Source organism: Saccostrea cucullata, unplaced genomic scaffold (genome assembly GCF_032062105.1).
Source record: "Saccostrea cucullata isolate Sc308-1 unplaced genomic scaffold, CSIRO_AGI_Scuc_v1 ctg2756, whole genome shotgun sequence".
Taxonomy (NCBI): Eukaryota; Metazoa; Mollusca; class Bivalvia; order Ostreida; family Ostreidae; genus Saccostrea; species Saccostrea cuccullata.
Genome location: NW_026922603.1, coordinates 102,177 through 117,766, shown reverse-complemented (window position 1 = coordinate 117,766; position 15,590 = coordinate 102,177). Strand labels below are relative to the sequence as shown.

Below are 15,590 nucleotides of genomic sequence, written 5' to 3'. Positions count from 1 at the left end.
ATTTTTTAGTTTTCAGAATTAAACAATCTAAAATTTGTGACCTTGTCTAAGTAACCTCTGTTCATAGTCATTACATTGTACATATCAACCATTAGCATGATTTTTAAAGCTATTTCATTTAAAAACTAAAGGTACTGTGAGCAAGGAGCTCAATAAATGATACCCCCGCCTCCCATATGAATATACTGGCAGTGTCCATGTTTTGCTAAGGGAAACCCAAAATATGTGCCAGATAAAAAAGTAAAATAGGAGGTGCACAATGGCAATATGTAATAAAGATTCTGTTTAAGTCTCATCAAATTTCCTTCAGTGATATGAGAGAAGTTGCGGATAAGACATGGGTACTCCAAAGCGTAACAGACGGACGGACATCCCAATTACTATATATCCTCCCGCTTTTCAAGCGGGGGGTATAAATTTATCCTACTTCAGACAAATTTGTCGATTACTGATTGGATAAAAGCTAATCACATGACGCCCTGAAATTTACCGTATTACGTCTCCGTTTCCATATTATATCTCCGTCGAGGCGTAAAATGAAAATCGGGCATGCAATTCCGTTCGAAGCATTGTTATTGTAAATAAAAATGGCGGCTAAGAAACGGTTTACATAGGTAGTTTAGTTAAATTTCTTGTTACCGTAACGATATTTTATGTTGATTGTTATTGGATTAAAACTAATATTTTCATAATATGCACAAATGTTTTTTTTTTTTTGTATTGAAAAAGGTCTTCAGCGGGATAAATTCGTAACACAGTCAGTAAGTGACCTAATACGGATTCATACAGGGTGTGAAATGGAAATCCAAGCCTCGCCCAATATGGATTTCCATTTCACACCCTGTATGAATCCATATTAGGTCACTAACTGACTGTGTAACTAATAATATTAGATGTCTAAAATTTTACATTACATATCCAGTGACCTTGTCCATCTTTATATGCCTATTACATGTATAATCTGAAGTTTTCTCAACATCTAAGCTACAGCAAAAGAGAAAAAAATTTTCCTAATGAAGACATTTACTATTCTCTGATTGATGCTGATAAGGGTCGGGAGGCTTAATCAAGAAAACATTTCAGAATTTCAGAGATGATATTACATTTATTGACTGTGTTCGAGGGCAACATGGCCTTTGTTGGACCCAAGGAGGGGTTGAGGGGTCAACCCTTTGAGACATTGCACCGCACATCACCCCATTATACCTGAGTTGATACCTCCTGTATCATGTGACATCATATCAAAGTCTGTGCTACGTAACTCTTTCTTATAGACAATATCTTGAATATTACTTTAATGACATTTTCTAAGAAAAAAGCTCTGTCAACATTCCAAGAAAAACAAAACATAGCAAATTGAATGATTGACAGTACTGGAACTGTCATATACTCTAAGTAAAAATTAAAGCAATTTCTTGAAGGGAAAACCCCATTTAGACTTTAAATTGATATTCATCTAGACTGCAAAACTCATCATCATAAATTAAATGGGTTTATAGAGAAGCCCCAGGGTAAGGGAATAACTCCATCAGCCACAAAAATGTATCCAGAAAAAATGTAGGAAGAAAGTGAAAACACGTTAATCAACACAAGTATAAGAGAAGGCTGTAGGAAAGTGGGTCCCTATCCTGACGTGGTGCAATCTGTAAATACATGACACAACCACCCCTATCTACTACTAAATCTCAAGTACTGTCTCGGTCTATGTGATAATAAAGGTACAAGTCAACTCTACCAAAGGAAAGATAATCAGAGAAAAAGACAGAATGAAGCCAAGGAGAGAGTCTCAGCTGATAGTGCAGATGAGGGTTAGACATTTACCGTGGGTTGTTTTTCGGCTTCTATTCTAGCGACCAGTTCCTCCTTAGGTTCTATGGAGCAGGCCTGCATCTTTTCCTCCATGCCTGTATATACACCTGACACTCCTGTTGTATATACCTGCAGATTTCAACTGAACGGTCCCAATGCTCTTTGAGTCTGGTTTTGATAATCCTATATCCTTGTGTATTTATTTATTTTGAAATTTAACTGCTCTACAACAGGTACTATACCTCAATACAAGAATGTTTATAGCTCAATGTGAAACTACAAGGGGATTGTCATTTAAAAATGACTCCAAGTTATTATTGCTGTGTTAAAGGTGTAAGCCAAACACACAAGTGAAATGATCCTCTGAATGGAGCACCTTAGGTACTACAGGACCTGTATCCTCATTGATTTATAACTGTATTAGCAATTGCTGTATAATTTAATATCCTTTGACAGCCAGCTGACTCCTTATGTTGTTGGAGAGTTGATAAACACAACCTACAACCTATAAATAAAAGAATTCCCTTGTGATTCTCTATGTAAACATTCCACACCAAAATAGCCGGCCAATTCCTGGTCAGTTCTGATTCATTCACAAGAATACTATCTCCCACGAAAATGCTCTTGCAATGTTGTGGGCCTTCAACCCAGATATCCTGGTCCAAGTCAACAGACTTTTAATAATGGAATGTCCAGTCCCTAGTAAAAACCGTCAAACCCTCAAGGTCTTATGGCCACGACAATGTTCGGTAAGGTATAAAGCTATAATTAGCTGATCAGACCATCCCTGTTTTTATTTTTTTTACCAGACACCAGAGGGAGACAGAATTAGAAGACATGAGTCATGAGATAACAGAGGCAGATGGCAGTTCAGGTAGAATTGTGTTTAAGCTACACCTGGAATTTGACAAAAAGCAGGCTGTGCTTTTCATTACGTAAAACGGTGTCAGAATTCTTGTCCGACCCAATATAGCCAGGGGTCACGAAAGAATAATTTACAACCGTGACAGTTCCGTGATGACTTAATTATTTACATTATTGCAATCATTGCCCCAACCATTACTTAATATTGCCATTATATTGCTTTGGTTAAGAAGTCAAGATCCATAGAACTTTGATCTATGTTTATTTTTAAAAAACTCTTTTTAAATATAATCTCAATGATTGGTATAGAAAATCCTCTTAAATAATGTCGTTCAGAGTAAGTCATTTCTACAATAAGAAATATAATCTTTAAATTTCTATAAATATCCACAGATCCAAGGAATTACTTCATGTGTTGTCGTTATATATGGACACTAATTTTCATTTTAAGAAACTTATTAATATTTCAAATATTCTGACATTACTTAAAAATCATTAACATAAAGAATTCAAACTAAATTTTATCATTCATAACAATCTTGCAACATATAAAGATATGTCCTTCTCATTGAAAACAGTTTACACAAGAATTATAACAACCGAATGTTTTCATTATGTTCATATTAATATACTCCCCATGCTTCCGTGACACCAGACATGTTTTGAAATTCAAATTCAACAACCTTCGAATCCAATGTCAAAGTGACAGTGATCTTCAATATGTGTTAGAGTAAACAATGGTTCAATGGCTTTCATACCTATAAAAAAATCACAATCTCATGGAAATGTGAAACCTTGGATCTTTTAGATATCAAAAGCACTGCTTATAATAAATACTGGTATAAATCTAATTTATCTGTCACAGGGATTTATAGACAAAATATTAAAGGCTATGAAAATTGTCCCACATTGGGTGGAAAAAGTCATGCACTTGGTAAAAATCAAATCTCAACTGGGACTCAAACCCATGCCATCTCAATTGTACTCATTGTCAGCGCTGATCTGTATAACCACTGAGCTACAGTGAAACCTGAAATATTTTGACTGACTTTTTCATACCTGTTAACATGTTTACATCTTTGCAAATTATTTTATGACATTCAACAAAATTGAAACATAAAGTAGACAAAATACTGCCAATATAACTAAATTGCCCACATTTTCTTTAAAGTTTAAAACATCTTAAGTGAAATGTTTTGAGGATAATTTCAATCTGAGTACAATGTACAGTGTCTGCAGTGCATGTGTGAGTGGGTGTCTCTGATGTAACAAGACAGGACACACATGATTCTGATTGAGAAGAACCCCATTCTGTCAGCAGTAATGATTACATCTAATTTGTAGTTGTTGTAAAGAGACACAGATTAGTTATGTGTTATAAAGCTGACAAGGGAAGGGAGATAACTCTTTCCACAGTGCCAGGAATAAGAGCCAATTATACATGTATCTTTAAGCACTATAGGCTTCAAGTGCTCTGAATTACTTTTAAAAAAACACATATTCTGATAACCAAAATATTTTAGTCCTTTTTAATATAGCAATTAAACAAATTCAAGTTGTAACAGAAGGTACCTGATTACAAGATGACACTATGTATATATATATCTGATTATAGTAGACAACTGTGGATCGCATCATCATTGTTCATGGGAGACCAATGTTCATGGATTTTGTGGAACACCCTTAATAATCAACAAATTAACATCCCCATGCATTAACAATTATTTTGTAAATATATTGATTCATTGAATTGTCTGAATTTACAAGTTACAAAATTACTGGGTTTGTCTCCAACAAAACCAACCAAATCGAACTAACAAATAATTTGACACCTTTAATTAAAATAATTCTACATTATACTCTGGCTGACCAAGGCAAAATACCGAGACCAGTTTTCAATCGAAATTGAATAGAGACATTGAAGTTTCAGAATCTCTGATACCATTTATGATATTCCAGAGTGAGACAAAAGTCCCAATCACCTTCTTATCTTAAATTCATAGATTTTCTTGGTCCAATCCTATTTGAGACAATGTGATTCAACTGTTTCTTGATTCTAATTTAATAAATCTGCTCTAAAGCTAGATTTAATTCTAACAAAATCAAATAATGAATTTTTTTTTATATTTTTAAAATTATTTCTTAAGTAATACTAAACAGAACTTATAACTTAAGTTTGCATGTTCTCAGTTTATAGTATGCAAAGAGGAGAAAACTCTCACTTCGTCACAAGAAGGACATCTTGGGCGGATCTGCTCAGCGTAGTGTCGTTCACAGAACAGTTTCTTTGTGTGGCAGCAGTAGACAAGGTCCACCAGTAATTCCTCACACTTAGAACACACAAAACAGGGAGGGTGCCAGCACAGCTCAGCTCCCAGTTTAGGGGCGAACACAGCCAGGTCTGTAGGCTCAATCTCACCCTTACATTGGTCACACGTCTGAAATAAAGGGAGAGTTGGTTTTTATTTTAAAGAAAATAGACATAATTTAATTCATGTGCTTTTTTAAAAATTTTTAATGCATTATGATAAAATTATCCATACATTTAACATTTACTTGGTACTGATTCACAAAAAAAAAAAAATTAAAGGTTTCCAAAATAATTTCACAATGGGAGTAATTAAGTTTTCATTGTAATAGGCAGGATTTTGAAATGTGGAATATCTGGATTAGAAAACATTTTACTTTACATCCTTTCAGTAGGTTTTATTTTGAATAAATAAATGTTCTAATTTATCACTAAGTTATTTTAGAAAGGAGGAAAATGTGAACAGTGGAATTTTTTCAGCCAAGTCAGAAGGAGTTATCTTTCTTTCTCAAGACAAACGAGAACATTAAAACAGCTGGCACTGAATTCAGTCAATAATCGATATAGAGTTATTTATAGAAACCTACAGGAGGAAAGTCTGTGAGGGTTCCTATCATCTATCTCCTTACTGTAATTACTATTGACAAATTTAGCCATAATGGCAAATTATTACAACAATGATAAGACCCTTAATCCAATAGCATTCATTATTGTGCACCCACTGATAAATCAATTTTACATCACAGGCCTTGCTCTAGAAATCCAGGACAAGTATATTGCTCTGTGAATTTTTTATGCTATCAAATTCATGTTGTTCGGCAAATTTATTAGCGTTATAGATTTGAATCAAAATATTGGTTTAATCAAAATATATTATTTTTTTAAATCATTGAATCTGCAAAATATTCTTTATGTTATATCAACATCACTTACAAAGTAATAGCTAGCGCAGCGAGCTCAATAGACTAACGTGTATGAACAGAGGAAATTCGAAAATATCCTTTCCAGCCTTGTCCTTTGCACGAGTAAATCAAAAATTAAAAAAAAATAAAGGAACATTGTTTCTTAGAAATCTTAACGAAATGATTTTGCCTTACCTTATTCAAAAAAATACCCCCATGCCACAACACCGGCTTTCACCTTGCCCTTCGGAAATGAAACAAATGATGTCATGGAATTACGAATTTTGACAAAATATTCGGATGTTGCGGTCAAGCAACATATATATTTTTTTAAATCATTGAATCTGCATAATATTCTTTATGTTATATCAACATCATTTACAAAGTAATAGTTGACAAAATGTTTACTGGTAATTACTTTGAAGTCTGCAAATATTTCCCTGGTTTAGAACATAATTAAAATATTTCTTCATCGGAGTTTAATTTTGAGGCAGATATAGGCCCTCATAGAATAGAGTCCTTTCTACTTACAGACAGACTGCTGGCCTCATGTACCATTCCTATATCCATGGCAATGTTGTCCCTCAGCTCCCTGAAGATGTTATACTCCTTCTTTTCTATACTGGAGTGGAGCATTTTACAGTACTCCACAGAGAGGTCTTGTTTGGGAAGCTGCCTGATGATTTGGATGTCTCGGTACCTCTCCCCCGGGCGACCCAGGAGGGGGATCTTGTGGTTTGGAAGTTGTTCCATGTACTCCTCAATCTGAAATGATGACAACATTCTAAAAATCTGAAGGAAAGACAACATTCTGATAACCTGAACATTGACAACATTCTAACAATCTCATAATTAAACCAACAATATGAAACATTGACAACATTATAATAATGTGAAGGAAAGACAACATTCTGATAATCTAAACATTGACAAGATTCTAACAATCTCATAAAATACCAATCTGAAACATTGACAGCATTCTAACAATTTGATACATTGACAGCATTTTAACAAACTAGAGGAAAAACAACATTTCATTAATCTGAAGCATTGACAACATTCTAACAATCTGACAAATAGACAACACATTAACAATCTGAAACAAAAAAATCTAAGATAGGAAAGCAATATCAACTTGGGATGAGGACATGATATTTATCTGAGATGAGAACAACATGACAACAATCTGAGATGAGGACAACATGATATCAATCTGAGGTGAGGACAACATGATATCAATCTGAGGTGAGGACAACATGATAACAATCTGAGATGAGGACAACTTGATATCAATCTGAGATGAGGACAACATGATATCAATCTGAGATGAGGACAACATGATATCAATCTGAGATGAGGACAACATGATATCAATCTGAGATGAGGACAACATGATATCAATCTGAGATGAGGACAACATGATATCAATCTGAGATGACAACTTGATATCAAAGAGAGATGAGGTCAGCATGATATCAATCTGAGGTGAGGACATGATATCAATCTGAGGTGAGGACAACATGATAACAATCTGAGATGAGGACATGATATCAATCTGAGATGAGGACAACATAATATCAAAGAGAGATGAGAACAACACAATGTCAAAGTGAAATGAGGACAACAAGATACATGTATCAAAGTGAGATGAAGACAACGTGATACATTTGTATCATTTTGAGATAAGGACAACCTATCAATCTGATATGAGAACATATCAATCTGAGTTTTGAACACATGATATCTGCGATGAGAACAACATGACATCATTCTGAGATTGGCTGGGTCACATGATATCAATCTTAAGTACAACATGAGATTCAATCTGAGATGAGGGCATTTTATAAGGATTGCAAACCAAACTTTATCCCCTCAAAACATTCTACTAATGAAATGGAGACTGTCGATATAACAGCACCAACACTTTACAAGTCTGACAACAGCGACAATGAGCACTTATATTTTTCTAATGAGAAATGTTCAATATCAAGTTGAATATTTCTAGTGAATTTTTCTTTTGATTATTTGACAAAATCATATCTAAAATAAACTTATCTTAAAAAGAGCCATTGTAAGTTTGGAATAGAATAACGCTGGTAGAGAAATATGTGCGAGAGGCTAGATATGGGCTTTGAAGTAGATACGAGGATTGAAAAGAGAAACAAACAACGATGCTTTCCTCCCACAAGAAGATTCTGATTGTACATTTCCTGAACAAAGAATTCAAACCTTTGTAGACTTTAAGCAATTTTTATTGGGCACCAGTGTCCTCAAAAGAAAAGATAATCTTGTAACAGTTCTAATTTTGTAACACATAACAATCATCTATAATATAAAGAATGTGTAAATTGTGAGCCTATGGAAAGCCTAATGTACTTTAACAGTACAAATTTATAATTATACCATTCATTTACAAATGCTAATGATCTTTTCTCCATTAACAAAATACAGAGCTAATCATGTTTCTCAGCTGCTGCACATTTCAGTCACAACATCTCCTCATGTTATTAACACTTTTAATAAGAACAAGAGGCCCCTGGGCCACAACACTTACTGGAGTGACTTTGGCCTTGCTCACAGTTCTTCCCAGATTTTCTCACTTGTAATACCTTTTGTAGGGGCAATGTAGCCCCCTCCTACCCCCGGGGACATAATTTGACTATTTAGAAACTAAAATACCCTGAGTAACTTCCAAACAAGTTTCAGCTTTTCTGCCCGAGTGGTTCTTGAGAAGATTTTAAAAGATTTTTCCTATATATTTTAATCTTTTACTTGGATTCCCTATTGTGGCCCACCCTACCCCTGCAGGTCATGATTTGAAAAATTTAGTATCTTACACTTCCTGAGGATGCTTTTTATAAACTCCCCTTTACCCCAAGTCTGCTTTGTATCAAGTTTGGTTAAATTTGATAAAGTAGTTCTTAATAAAAAGTCAAAAATGTGAAAAGTTTACAGACTGACAAACGACAGACAACGGGTGACCAGAAAAGCCCACTTGAGCTTTGAACAGCTTAGGTGAACTTAAAAAAAAACATCTTCAGAAAAAAGAATCATTTATTAACTTCTCAGGATAACTGTTAAAAATATTGATGCTAGATTTTTTTTTACACTTCATCATTGTAAATAACAAAAACATTTAGGTGGAAGGTGTTTGGGGATTTATTTACTTACAATTTTTCAAAAATCGTATTAAAAAAAAAAATGACAAAATAATTATCATAATACTTAAAAATAAAAAAAGAAAGTAGAATGCATTAGGGCTCCTTCTTAATTAATTTCATATCAACTACTTTAAACTGTTAAAAATATCAATATGGCTTATATGCATTATCCAGCATATCACGAATACTGACTTGCTAAAAATTAAAGAACAAATCAAAGTGTCCTATCTTTTTGTACCACACACATAATGAGATCCTTAAGAGATAAAAACACAATCGGAATTACTTCATTTCTACAAGACTAATAACTTATTACATAATCCAAACATTTCCCTTCATTATCTGAATAATCAGATACACTGTAAACAGATCTAATTATCTGAAGTTTCTTTTTTAAGCCACAGGTTAAACAAAATAAAGAGATATACATGCATCAGTGAAATTCTTTTATAGAATAGGAACTATAGAAATTGTTAGGGTTATGAATAAACATACCAAGCCCTTTAGTATAATTACAGAATTTTTAACACTTGAGAATACAGTATTACACAAAGGAAATCCGATGTTTTACAAAGGAGAAGAAAACATGCTAAAATAAGTGGTTGTATACAAAAAAAAAAAAATCTAAAGGGCATATGCAAGCAAGTTTTGAACCTCTCCAAAAAATTCTCATAACCCACTTCATTAACTAGTTGGAGGGACTTTCAGTCACTCAACATCACAGGGGAGTCTTTATCTCATATTCTTACAGGAATGCTATAAAACCGATTCCATCTCTCCCCACCATTAACCCTAACCAAATTTCTACTGTAATGATGAGCAACTCGCATCTCAATATTCATCACAGATTTATTACATTCCAGTGGCGAACAAATCGCTTTATTGACAAGAGTAAAAAACACATCTTAATATAGTTGCAGGTTTATGATGTGTTGGCAAAACTTGTTTCTTTTTGATGTTTATCGCTCAGTGGGAAACTAAGAGTCTATTAATTTGCAACCTCGTCTTGTACGAATACAGGCGAACATCTTGGTCCATAGCAACTAGTTCTTATATACATGTAAATGAAAATTAAAACAGGCTCTTGTTTTTGTATTAAAGTTTATCCTTACAGTGTAATTATATCACTAGGAGTAGGGGGTTAATGGCTTTATAAGAGAAACAGACCCCTGTAAAAATGGAAGTCTGATTTAGTAACCTTGAATTAATTTTTTGGAACCATGAATTTTATAAGGATTTGCACACTTCATTGTGTAAATTTATTCTTTCTGCAAAAAATTAAAATATTTTTCTTATATTATACACAATATTTAGTCATTTAGGGATAAAATACTATTGCAGGTAATTTGAATTCTTTTGGTAACTGTGTACTATGTCCATTTCCACTCATTCATGAATGGAGGTGGACTTATAGTATTATATTTCAATTTCTAATTTTTCTCTCTGTAATAACTCATTGAAAGTTAGAGGAGTTAATTTCTTGATAATTCTACCAGAATGTGAATTAGGCAGGTCAATAGGTCAGGAGCTAAAAGGCCTAATATGCATGCAAATCTCATGCGCATCTGTCTCTGAGTCTGACGCTAAGGAGGCCAAATATGCATGAAAATCTCGTGCGGCTGCCGTTGTGTTTAACGTCAGTGGGCGAGGACTATTGAAATTGGAATGAGAGTCCTCGTGTAATTTAAATCTATCATATGTCTGCATTTTTAAAGTCTAAATCTACAATTTTATTTCACAATGAAATGGAAATATAAGGAATCACTGTCTAGTTAGTATAGTACGCCAGGGACATCAACAATAGTGGGAAAAGTGGGATAATTTCTGCATAACGGGCAAAGCCGGAAAATTAAAACGTATTACATTACGGTTCTTCGATTTACTATGCATATGTTGATATCCGGTGACATAATTTTTGTATACATCGTGTAACATGTATGTTTATCTTGCTTTATCTAAACAATTTTCACTCTTATTTGACCAAATTTAACAATGAACATGACTCATAATAACAACTTCTTTTTCTGCCTTCTTCTATTCCTTTCTTATTCTATCTCTTTGTGCTTTCTAACCAACAATCTACTCGCGGATGATGAGGGGTGTATATTGTCAACACAGGGGAAAAATTGCCTTTTAATTCAAATTTTTTTTGAAAATGAAATATGTCAGAAATTAAAATAATATCTACTAACTGCCAGGGGTTGAACGATACGAAAAAAAGAAAAGATGTTTTTCAGTACTTCCGACAACAGAAGTGTAATATTCTATGCTTGAGTGATACACATTTTACTGATGAAATGGAACAAAATATAAGAAATGAATGGGATTATGAAGCTCGTTTTAGCTCATACACTTCGAAAGCTAGAGGAATAGCAATTTTATTTAACAATAATTTTGACTTTGTAGTCCATGATCAAATCTTAGATGATTCTGGCAATTTTCTTGCATTGAACTTAACAGTTGAAAATAGGAAAATAAGTCTGATATGCATATATGGACCAAATGAAGATTCTCCAGAATTCTATGAGAATTTGTCAGAGTTAATAACCAAATTTGACAATGAAGTTATTATTGTTGGTGATTTTAATTTAGTATTAGACCCAAACAAAGATTATTTCAATTACTTACATATTAATAACCCAAAAGCCAGAAAGAAATTACTTGAACAAATAGATAGTCATAATTTAATAGATATTTATAGAGAGTTCCACCCAGAAGCAAAAAGATTTACTTGGAGGAAATCAAACCCTTTGAAACAAGCACGCTTAGACTTTGCTCTTGTATCCAACTCATTGTTGACTGATATACAAAATTGTGATATTCTTGGAAGTTATAGATCAGACCATATTCACCAATTTTACTGACCCTTAAGTTTAATGATTTCTTACATGGGAAAGGTTTATGGAAATTTAATAGTTCTCTTTTAAAAGACCCAAAGTATATTGAAATCATAAATGATGTTATTGATCATGTTAAAACACAATATGCATTGCTGGTTTACAATGAAGCCAGCATTAAGGAAATATCCAATTCTGAAATACAATTTGCTATAAATGACCAATTATTTTTAGAGACACTCCTAATGGAGATAAGGGCAAAAACAATTTCATATGCAAGTTATATTAAAAAGGAAAGGGTAAAAAATGAGAAAGACCTAATTGAGGAAATTACTGAACTGGAAAAAAATTATGACAACAATGTAACTAGTATTGCTGAGAAGAAAAAAGCATTAGAATCAATAAGGCAACACAAGCTTATGGGGAATATGATAAGGTCAAGGGCAAAATGGACTAGTGAAGGGGAAAAACCAACAAGTTATTTTTTAAATCTTGAAAACAGACATTTTACAAATAAGATAATACCAAAAATTATTAAAAGTGAAAATAATGAGGAAAGGGAAATAACAAAGCAATCTGAAATTCTAGAAGAAGTTGAAAAATTTTACAAATCATTATACTCAGTTCAAATATTAGAGAATGTTGATTTGAATCTTAAAGAATCCCTTGAAGAATGTAATGTCCCTAAATTAGATGATACTGAACGTTTGCAGTTGGAAGGTGTTATTTCATATAGTGAAGCCTTATCAGTATTAGAGACAAATTAATGTCTAATAACAAAAGTCCAGGTAGTGATGGCTTCACAGCAGAATTTTTTAAAGTATTTTGGAGAAATTTGGGTCATTTTGTAGTACGCTCTTTGAATTATGGTTATGAAATAGGTGAATTTTCTTCTACACAAAAGCAAGGAATATAATTACTTGTATACCAAAAGAAGGAAAAAGTAAATTTCATCTCAGCAATTGGAGACCAATATCACTGCTAAACATTATTTATAAAATTGGATCAGGATGTATAGCAAACAGATTAAAACAAGTTTTAACCAAAATAGTTAGTTCAGATCAAACAGGTTTTATACCTGGGAGATACATTGGAGAGAATACACGTCTTGTATACGATCTGATGCACTACACAGAATTGCATGATATTCCTGGAACATTAGTCATGATAGATTTTGAGAAAGCCTTCGACTCTATGTCATGGACATTTATTCAAGAAACATTGGAATTTTTTAACTTTGGACCAAGTTTTTGTAATTGGATAAAAATTTTCCAAAATAATATAGTTTCTTGTGTGTCGCAAGCAGGAATTTTATCTAACTTCTTCAAGTTAGGACGGGGCTGTAGACAGGGTGACCCAGTTTCTCCTTATATATTTCTCTTATGTGCTGAGATACTGTCTATTAAAATAAGAAATAATGAGAATATCAAAGGAATTAAGATTAATGATACAGAGTACTTAATGTCACAATATGCAGATGACACAATGATAATTCTTGACGGCTCTGAAAAATCACTAAAGGCTACAATGCTAGTATTAGAAGTATTTTATAAAATGTCAGGTCTCAAAATCAATCAGTCAAAAACCCAAATTGTGTGGATTGGAAGTAAGAAGTATTCTGAGGATAGACTCTGCCCTGATCTGAAATTTCAATGGACAACAAACTTTAAACTTTTAGGCATTTATAATGATGTTGACTTAGCAAAAATTACAAAACTAAACTATGACAAGAAACTGGTCAAAATTAAGACCATCATAGAGCAATGGAAAAAGAGAAACTTAACTCCTATTGGAAGAATCACATTGATTAAATCATTACTTATATCACAGCTTAATCATTTATTTATTTCTTTACCGAACCCACCTGTAAGTGTTATAAAAGATCTAAACAAATTGATCTTTAACTTTTTATGGAAATCAAATGTAGACAAAATAAAAAGAAAAGTTGTAACACAAAAGTATGCACAGGGAGGATTAAAAATGGTTAATATTGTGTCCTACATAACAGCTTTAAAATCTACATGGATAAGAAAAATAATATATAACAATAACTCAAAGTGGAAAAAATTATTGGAAAATAGTGTTGAGATTGATAAACTTTTAAATACAGGATCAGAATATTTGTCACATTTACAAGAGAATGTACAAAATAATTTCTGGAGAGATGTTTTGAAAGCTTTCCAAGAAATTCAAGAGAAAAAAGAGATAAGAAATTGGCAAGAATATGCCTGTCAACCTTTATGGCATAACAACAATTTCAAAATCGAAAATCAAGCAATATTTTACAAGTCTTGGTATGCAAAGGGAATAAAATATGTATATGATCTCTTTGATGAGAATAGTAACTTCCTATCACTAGACAATATTCAACACAATTATGATTTGAAAATTAATCATTTAACTTATACAGGCATACGACAAGCGATACTTGCAGATTTAAAGAAGTATAACTTTTGTAGAAATGGATTTATTCATAAACCAGATATTCCATGTAATATCAAAGTCTTTGTATTAACCAAAAAAGGATCAAAGCCTATGTATGATATATTAAATAAATCAGTAATAAAACCTGTTGGTATGGGAAAATGGGCAAAATTTTTCACCTTGACAGATACAAACTGGAAGGAAATTTATTGTCTGCCTTTTTTAACAACCCAAAATAGTAAATTACAATGGCTTCAATACAGAATTAATCATTATATATTGACAACCAATAGTCTTATGTTTAAAATAGGTAAAACAGACTCTAACCTATGTACATTTTGTGAAGCAGAGGAAGAAACAATATTTCATTTAATTTGGCAATGTCCAGTTGTAAAAGAATTTCTAGATGGTTTTGTAAGACATTGTCATCGAAAAGACATTGTATTAAATCTAGATGGCAAAACTTTTATGTTTGGAGATATAAGTAAAACAATATCATCAAAATCATTAAATATTTTGCTTATGTCAATGAAGCAATATATTTACAGAGTTCGTTGTCAACACCTTAGCCTCTCTATCCATGGTTTTCTGAATGAATTCAAACTTATTTATAAAACTTTGAAATATACAGCCAGAGAAAGTGATAAAATAGATGAGTTTAACGCCTCCTGGCAAAAATGGCAATCCATACTCTCAGACTAATATCAATAAACCCTGTCTCAAAACTAGTTTTGCTACCTACTCTATCTATAACCCACTTTCTTTTATAACATCATCTCTTTCTCTTTCTTTCTCTTGCATTCTCTCTCTTTCTCTCTCTTTCCCCTCTCTCTCTCTAAAAATGAATGCTGCAATGAAATATTGTGTTCATCTTGTATGTTTGTACTGTATAGCATTGTGGAATTCAAATGAAAAAAAAAAAAAAAAAAAAAAAAAAAACTAGACAGTGACTCCTTAAATATACTGATGACACAATATGTGTGTGTTTGACCTTTACCTGGTCTGAGGTCAAGCCTGGGGGGATCCAGGTGTACCCCTCCCTGAGGGTGCGGTCTTTGCTGACCTGAGCGGTGGGGTCATTGTCTCGTTTCCATCCCAGTCTGTCGCGGATGTTGACAAAGTTTTCGTTGTAGATGTCATGTACTTCCCTCGGACATTTGCATACATTGCATGTGTTCCTACACAAGCACAAATTATATAATATACAGAGTGTTGTTCACTTGTTTTATAGTCAAGCATGTAATACATTTTAAAAATTATTTATATGCATCCATTTCTATGTAAT

At 32.9% G+C, this 15,590-nt stretch overlaps 1 protein-coding gene across 5 annotated transcripts in view; it reads right to left on the bottom strand.

Moving 5' to 3' along the window:
- The window catches only part of LOC134262070 (four and a half LIM domains protein 2-like), a 46,715-nt gene that overhangs the window by 20,229 nt on the left and 10,896 nt on the right, over nucleotides 1–15,590 (bottom strand). For all 5 annotated transcript variants that reach the window (XM_062744454.1, XM_062744455.1, XM_062744458.1 and 2 more), the window contains exons 3-5: nucleotides 15,303–15,483; nucleotides 6,415–6,648; nucleotides 4,896–5,111 (exon numbers count right to left, since the gene is read on the bottom strand). In XM_062744454.1, coding sequence (XP_062600438.1) covers nucleotides 4,896–5,111; nucleotides 6,415–6,648; nucleotides 15,303–15,483 — 631 coding nt within the window. The remainder of the gene's footprint in view (nucleotides 1–4,895; nucleotides 5,112–6,414; nucleotides 6,649–15,302; nucleotides 15,484–15,590) is intronic.